Genomic DNA, 7,890 nt, shown 5'->3' with positions numbered 1-7,890 from the left:
CTAGACAGCCAAAGGGAAACTTGGAAATGCGAAGGGATCAAAGAAACATTTTAGTGTTACGTCTTTGTAGTTTTCGTCGGATCTTCCATATCTATGATGACCTCCCCCCCCCCCCCCTCCCCTCCCCTAAAAACAATGTCGTGATCCTCGCTTGAATGGTTAGCCATAAAGAATTCTCTCGAAGAGTTTGGTGAAAGTCAGTATATTGCCTTCGTAATCAAACAACTGCCCTCGAGACATCAGATGCCAGTATTTTTTTATATAATTCAGTAACCAATGCAATTTAAAAAACACACACAAGCACAAACGAGAACTCTATTTGTTATACTTTATCATATTTTTAGACAATCCATCTATAGCTTGGGCTACCTGTGTCTTTAGTGGCGAAGCATACTCCCATATCCATAATTACCTCCCCCCCCCCCCCCTCACTGAAAAACAATATCGTGATTTTCGCTTGAATGGTTAGCGGGAAAGGTTTTCATGTATGGGGTGACGCTCTCCCCACTAACAAATATGCGGGTAACGTCCCCCTCCTTTCCGAAAACAGGTTTTTTCCTCATAGCTACGCGCGTGCATCGTTTTAAGCCAAAGTTTGATTTTGCTTCTATCTGTAAATGCGAAGGGTGGCCCCTCCCTCCACCTCACCCCTACCCAAAGTGTCTCCCAGTTTAGAGAGCTCAAAAAGCTTTTTTGGCACATTATTTATATCGTATAAGGTATAGCGTCCATATCACCATTCGCATTTCTTTTAAAGAGTGTTTGTCAGCCGCCATTTTGTCATTCGAGCAAAATGCAAAGTGGGTAAATGCATCCATTTCCATCGGCTTATTAGAGGATGCTATTGAAATATTTTCGAATTGAATTTGGCAAATAAAGTATAGACTTTGCTTTTAGATGGTTTTCTTAGTTTGGTTTTCTCGAATTTCAAAATACAACAAAGATGTGGCTGACAAGAGCTCTTTAATTCCGTCATAACATCGTCTCAGACGAAGAGACGTTCATATCTGGAGTCATCGGTCTGTATGACGTATTACTGACTAATGTGGAATTTGATTGGCTCACGAACGCGCATGCGTTACTTGGGCGTCTTGAGCCGCTGACGGAGGACCGTCTAGACGAGTCGAACTCGGTGTAGCTCCATTGACACAGTTTTTTAAAGACGTCTTGCATTCCGTGTCTGAAATCCTTACTAAAAAACGTGAAAATTACCGGGTTTACGACGGAGTTGGTATAGGTGAAGAGCCAGCATACGATTGATGCCGTGTTGAAGGAATCGCTCACATGGCCGCCAAAGTCCATCCATAACCAAGCTGCCTGATTAGGTAACATACACACGGCGAAGACGGTCACCACAGTGATAAACATTTTCGTGGCGCGCTGGTTGGCATAGTGTTCCTGTTGAGTTTTGAGGGACTTCTTGAGGAGTTTCGTCTCTTTTGTAGTCATGCCATTCATATTGTCGCCAACACGGTATATCTGTGCGGGCGAGGCTGCCTTGGAAATCATTTTAGTGGTTTTTCGAGTAGCGGAGTATAGGTTTACCAAAGCCAACGCGTACATGGTAATCATGAATGGTAACGGTAAGGCGTACTGAAAGCAGAAGAGCACTACAGTGTACACCTGACGATAGACGAACCGCGGCCAGTTCTCGGTGCACGAACCGTCTTTTACTCCCAGCATCGTGACATAAGGAGTCACTAAAGCTACAGAAATGACGTATATGCAAGCAATCGCGAGTTTGATCTGTTTAGTAGTCAGTCTCGGCTTGAAGGGATGCATAATTAGACGGTATCTATCAAGGGAGATCAGAGCCAGGGTCAGGGCGGAGGACGTGGCTGTTAGGGTAGCCGCCGGCCATAAGGTCTTACACATGTATTCCCCATAAAGCCACTGGTAGTTGCTCTCTTCCACTGCGAAGTCGAACGGAATGCTGATAAGAGGGGTTAGCAGGTCGCAAACCGCGAGATTCAAGATTAGGAAGTTAGACGAGGTCTTCATGCTTCGAGTCGAGCAGATAATGTACGCGACTAAGCCATTTCCCAGTGTGCTGCATGCTAGTATAATGAAGTAGAATAGAATCTTAATAGCGCGGAACTCGGCAGATGTACTACCGGTCAACCCGAGAGTTGTATTTGTGACGTTTATTTGAGTATCGAAATTCCCGGCGTGGTGGTGCTCTTCCATGATGTCGAGTCAAGGCGTTGTGAGAACCCCAGCCTCTGAGCGCCGTTCTCCTTTAATAATGGCTTCAAAATTCCCCAAACCAGATACAACCCAAAACCAATTAGAAGTACCGCGGGCTCTTTCCAAAGCTTCCGTTCGTTCGAGGTTTTAGTGTCCTCGTTAATTGCAAGTACTCGAGTTTTGACTGGTTTCACTAAGGATTGTAAACATCGGGATTGCAATAAAACGAATTGAGTCCATTTAATCCCTGTCAAAATGCTGTGATTAATGGTGTCAGTGTTCGCCTGCGTGCCCCGAGACACGGCCACTAATGTAGTAAAGCCGGACTAAGCCTTTAACTCCGAGGGGCAAGCGGCTAAAAGCAGGTGGTGACGATGATGTCTAACTGTAGAACGATTCAACCAGTCACGTTTCAGCTAAGAAGAAAGAAAACATTAGTGATTACTGTACGGAGATCTATTCATGTGGCTCATGTTGTCTTGGTTATATACAATAATCCTTAGACTGTTTGCTGTCATCTCTCTTTAGACGTCGACAAGGCAGACAGAGGCAGACTCGCTTTGACTTATACTTTCTGACGTCTCTTTGAGTTTACATCGATTCTAAGCTTAGCTTTACTGTTCTTTTCTTAAAGAATCTCATACTTTACAAAATCCACAGGTGAATTTCACGCCTCTTGTTGTGTTTGCGTACGGGTAATACTCACGCTCTAATGTTTTACATTTCTGGTTTGTTTCCCTCGCTGACAACGATCACTTTCATACTAGCCTGGGGTGTGACGCTACTGTCGATTATATCTCGAGTAATTGATCCAGAGATGCTCTAAAACAACCTGAGAGAAAGGAACAAACATGAAGTTCAAACGACCTGTGAGCATTTGAGCTGCATATTAACAAAAATCCATACCCACTAGCACTGTACGCCACACAATTTGCACATGCGGGGGGCATGTATCAAAGAGTCTAATCGACTCTAAATTCTTAATTTGAAAATAGGTCAGACTTACACGCACATATTCGCCCTACCTGCCAATCACCCATACGAAATTTTGATGAAAAATACCCGAGAACCTATAAAACAATAACAACACCAACAGCGGCAGTACTGTATCTTCCACCCGCACCAGTTTTCACTCTTTAACAGCTTTAACTCTTAAAAAACGCGTTTAGTCTTTAAAGGCTTTCTTATCTCGAGATTGTAATACCTAAATTAGAATTTGTCGTTTCCCCGATTGCGGATCGTGGTGTGGCTGTTGATTGTTTCGACGATCAACTAAAGATTGCAGCTCACCGCATTTTAAGGCTATCAGATGTGCCGTACTATGTGCTACCCCTTGTGTCGATCGCGGTTTCATGCCCTAATGAAGCACAGAGTGAAACAACACTCTTGAAGACCGACACTCTCTTGAATCCTCCGCTAACTGTGCCACCCTTTGCAGTCTTTCTCCAGAATTCACTTACACTCCTTTGGTGAATAAACCATACCACTGCCCAAAGGTGATTTTAAGTTCGGAATGCTCTGGAAAACAATAAATTCCAAAAAGGTCTAGTAAATTGCTCGCAGTTATTTTGATATGGTGTCGGACTTTCTTAAACTTGAAAAGACCCCGGTTTCTCAAACTAAATAGCTATTTTTGCATATTGCTGCTTTAGAAGTATGAATAATGACTTGTGGTATATTTGCGTAGCTACGCAATATAATTTGGCTAGCTAAATGGAATAGCAAAGAGCTAAGAGGCGGTTTTGCCTTCACCGTACCCGCAGGGACAGATTCTCTGACAACTCTTAGCGCTTAACAAACACAGACTGAACCTAGTTTTAAGTCGGCTTCTTATCTTAAAAGGCTTGCAGGATCTGATTTCCAAAAATGTTTAGGTTGTTAATCTGAACTTTTTGTAGGCAATACGACAACATTACGACCGTAATATTACTTTGCTTTAAAATCAACAGGGGTCATACTCCGAGCCGACATAGTGTCCGCACGTACAAGAATATCATTATCTCATTATTTTATTAATAGAAAAACCGCACAAACAAGTAATGGGGATAACACAGGTCGTATTACGTAGAAGACCAAATTTAGCATTCATAACTTAAAAATACGGGTATCAGTACAAACTGCGCGTCACAAGAAGCGATACAAGTAATAAGCAAGCTTGCGCGCATGTTCCACACTGTCATCGCAAGTTGCTTCCGTCGCCATTTCCGATTTTACTCTCTCATCGTTAATTATCCCAGCGCTTGTCCGTTTTTATGATTCTCGATATGTAACACAGCATCAATTTTCTGATAGTATTTCCTCAAGATACACTATACACATTCTATAAGATTTTCCAAGTGATATACTGGACGCAAGACGTGGCTGTCAAATCTAGAGCGACCTTACCGTTTAAAAGCAGAATCTGTGACTCTACAAAGGTTTCGCAGTTGAATTGGTGTAAATGCTAGGAGGTTGTGATGAGAAAGATAATTAAAAAGATATGACAATACTCGTTCCCACACTTACCTACGGCACAATGGCCCTGTCTTGTTTTTTTGGTTATTCCGAACGTTCAGTTTCCTTTCCTACTAACCAACAACTCTGCGTGTGTTATATATACAGAGGAGACCATTAACTCAACAATTCCTCTATATCTAAAAAAAGAATAACTTCCTGGTGATTTTTCATTGCTAGAAAAATGCGAAATTGTGTAAATAGTTTGATTGAAAGACTTCTCGGATATAACCTGCATCATAAGTGTATTGTATAACAAGGCCTTGTTAGCGCATTTTGGTTTGTTTTCAGGACCTGAGTTCTGTAATTAGCGGATTCATTGAAGTTAAGAATCTAAATTTTAATGGCTTACATCTTATAAGAACCAGTAATAGTTTTATTTTTAAAAACGCGAATTGGAGTCAATTAAGACTAATGTGATTTTAACCGGATTTAATCTTTTGTGTGATAAATTAAAAAGGAAATACTAAAAGAAATTCAGTCTACGTTACAAAGTTAATATTTTTCTTTTGCATGAATCGTTCTTTCCGATATTCTACACAATGCTACCTATCAATACATAAAACACAATAATGTTTATAGGAATATTTTGCTCTTTGTACCACAATTAAATAAACGAAATGCACTTTTATGTTGTGTACTTTGTTTCCTATATTAATAATTCCGATCTTGAGAAAGATCAATTAAGCATTTTAATTGGCTTTGTTATTACGAATTGTTCCCATAAAAATCCTGTTAGAAATCCATAAGAAGCCAAAGCATTCAATTTTTATTTAATTTTAACTAAAATGCCAGAATTTCAGTTTAGATATGTGAAATGTAGCCGAAATATGTGGAGATATCCAATATGTACCTAAAGGTGCACCATAATTTTATAACGGACCTTGTTGCAAAAATAAACCATACATGACACATGCAATATTGAATATATCACTACGATTAGGAACTGCAATTTTGAGTTAGCGTAATGATCGAGTTATCGAGAATTCGTATTATTGGGGGTTAAAAGTACAATAAAAGTACGAAACAAATCCTTAGTAGGTAGCGCAGTTCGAGTTACCGAAGGTACAGGGGTACGATCATCGTCATTCAACTGTAGCTAATATCATGCCGGCATTATACCTTTAATAACATGAGCAACGATGTTCCATATTATCAAAAAGTATGTTGATGAAATATAACATTCAGAATTATTTGCGGTGCATTTGATGCCTTCTTTAAAAAAAATCTCTTACTCAAATTCTTAAACGTCTCCATTTACATTTCTATGACACTCCGTGCGCGTGTTTTAAAGGCTGGATTCGCGAATTCTCTCCAAGAGGAACAGAACTGTTATTAAGGCATGGAATTAAAGGTGCGTGGGCGATTTTTCTGACCGAGTTATAAAAGGAAGTAGAAATGAAAAATGAATCGAAAAAAGAGTGCTCAACTCCAAACTTTCCCTTATGTTTTTTTTTCCTTATCTTTCATTTTTCTATTAGTCTGTTCCAAACAGGTAATTATAGTATAGTGATACAGTATATGGTAATACTTCTTTGGCGGTGAAGCTACCTCCCTAGGCATAAACATTACTTGGATAAACATTATTGGACCTTGTAGACTGGTCTCATATTTGTATTCCTATCTTTTCCAAATTCTACCATTTGTTTTCTGTTCGGCAGGTAAAAGGAATGAACATCATACGCATATAGTCATCCAAAAATAGAAAAAAGATAGCACTTGCATAAATTGAAGCTGGCGTCATTTAACAATCAAATTTTCTCTTAGAATTGTCATAGACGTGCGCGCTCATAGCAGGGAATAAGATACAAGATGTAATACGTACAGGGATAACAATAATACTAAAAAACTCCTACAAAACTACAGCCAATATACTTACTAAGTCTTCCGGATTATATCAAGTTAATCTCACGAAGACAATCATCTGAAAAGCATAGGATATAATGGAAGTTCAAAGAGAAACGCTCTAATCGTTTAGCAGTAAACGCACAGTTTTTTTTTTATCTAAAAATAGACATTGCAGAAAAAAGTTTTCAAAAAGGAACTGAGAATAAACAAAATATCTGAACTTTTGGTTTAAACAAAACTTTCGAGCCTTTTGTTTTAACAAAACATCTGAACCTTTGGTTGACCACAAAATGGTTGCTGCGAGCGATATCGTGTGATGACGTCATAAAGTAGCAGTGTGTCCTCAATTTTGGAAACATTACACCTCTTGCATATAAGTAGGAACAAATTTCATTTCTCGCACGTTAGCTCCATGTAAAATGACCGGCCTCGAGTCTTTTACTAGCAAGGGTGACGTCAATAGCCAATTTCCGCTATCGCTTATGGCGAGCGCAAACTGGTGCCGAAATTAGACATGAAAGAGAGGCTGATAGCATTTGTCTAAAAAATTGTTGCCGCGGCTTGTTCGGCAGATTTTTTATGCTACAAAGTTAAGGATTTGACAAGCTATTTCCGTCAAGGGGGAATATAGCTAAGCGATAATGGATAAGGGAAGAGAAGAGATCAATTGCTCCAGCTTTGCATAAAGACTGAAGATACTATGTTACAGATGTTCAAAATCTTATCGCTTAGCTTTACTATATATGGTTTATAAACGATAGGAGGGGTGGGCTTTGGTGTCTCTATTCTAAAATATTTTATTTTTAAATATAAAAAGTATTACGAAAATCTTTGCAAGAACAATGGATCTCCTTTTCCTTGCATGAAATGCATGAAATGCTTGACATTTTCGAAGAAACGTGGAATTGAGCATGTGTCACTAGAGTACAGCTACCTAAGGCTCACGCACTTAAGGCGTCATTTCCGTCACACCCACCACCCGACGAGACCATGGTGCCATGACGTCATAGATCATATAAGGGTCAGGTGATACCTACGGCGAGAAAGGGGAAAGGGGACCTACGGCGAGTCAGGAGAAAGGGGACCAATGGTAGTAGCCCTCCCCCCATCCTCCACCCTCCGCACCACTTCTTGCCATAACGTCCTAGATCCTATGAGGGTCAGGTGATATCTACGGACAAGGAGTATCGCAATATACCCTGATGTCAGGGTCACTGTATAGCAGGAGGAAGAAGCCACCCCCCCCCCCCCCCCCCCCCTTCACTTCATGAAATTACGTCATAGATCAGGTCGAGTGATACTTACAGCGCAAGGAGTAAAGCAATATAACCCGGGGCCATCCCCCGTCAAATACCCCCTTCC

General features: G+C 40.4%; 1 protein-coding gene across 6 annotated transcripts; it reads right to left on the bottom strand.

Moving 5' to 3' along the window:
• Window positions 1-244: 244 nt before the first annotated feature.
• Window positions 245-6,969, bottom strand: LOC5510677 (neuropeptide FF receptor 2). 6 transcript variants are annotated; one of them, XM_032379842.2, is made up of 4 exons: window positions 6,560-6,969; window positions 3,392-3,705; window positions 2,894-3,019; window positions 245-2,603 (listed from the first exon to the last, which is right to left on the bottom strand). In XM_032379842.2, exon 4 carries the CDS (start codon window positions 2,185-2,187, stop codon window positions 973-975), a length of 1,215 nt encoding a protein of 404 aa, XP_032235733.1. In that variant the 5' UTR covers window positions 2,188-2,603; window positions 2,894-3,019; window positions 3,392-3,705; window positions 6,560-6,969; the 3' UTR covers window positions 245-972. The 6 variants fall into 6 exon arrangements, with proteins under 6 accessions (XP_032235733.1, XP_032235731.1, XP_032235734.1 ...); XM_032379840.2 differs by lacking the exon at window positions 6,560-6,969 and adding an exon at window positions 4,693-5,198; XM_032379843.2 differs by lacking the exon at window positions 6,560-6,969 and adding an exon at window positions 4,693-5,198 and having other exon boundaries at window positions 3,478-3,705.
• Window positions 6,970-7,890: the final 921 nt, after the last annotated feature.

The sequence above is a fragment of the Nematostella vectensis genome, chromosome 1, assembly GCF_932526225.1.
Source record: "Nematostella vectensis chromosome 1, jaNemVect1.1, whole genome shotgun sequence".
NCBI classification, from domain to species: domain Eukaryota; kingdom Metazoa; phylum Cnidaria; class Anthozoa; order Actiniaria; family Edwardsiidae; genus Nematostella; species Nematostella vectensis.
Note: the sequence above shows the minus strand (reverse complement) of the source record. Positions and strands in the feature narration are given on the sequence as shown.

Excerpts from the sequence above, each read along its gene's own strand:
- LOC5510677 (XM_032379842.2), bottom strand. The coding sequence starts at position 2,187 with ATGGAAGAGCACCACCACGCCGGGAATTTCGATACTCAAATAAACGTC.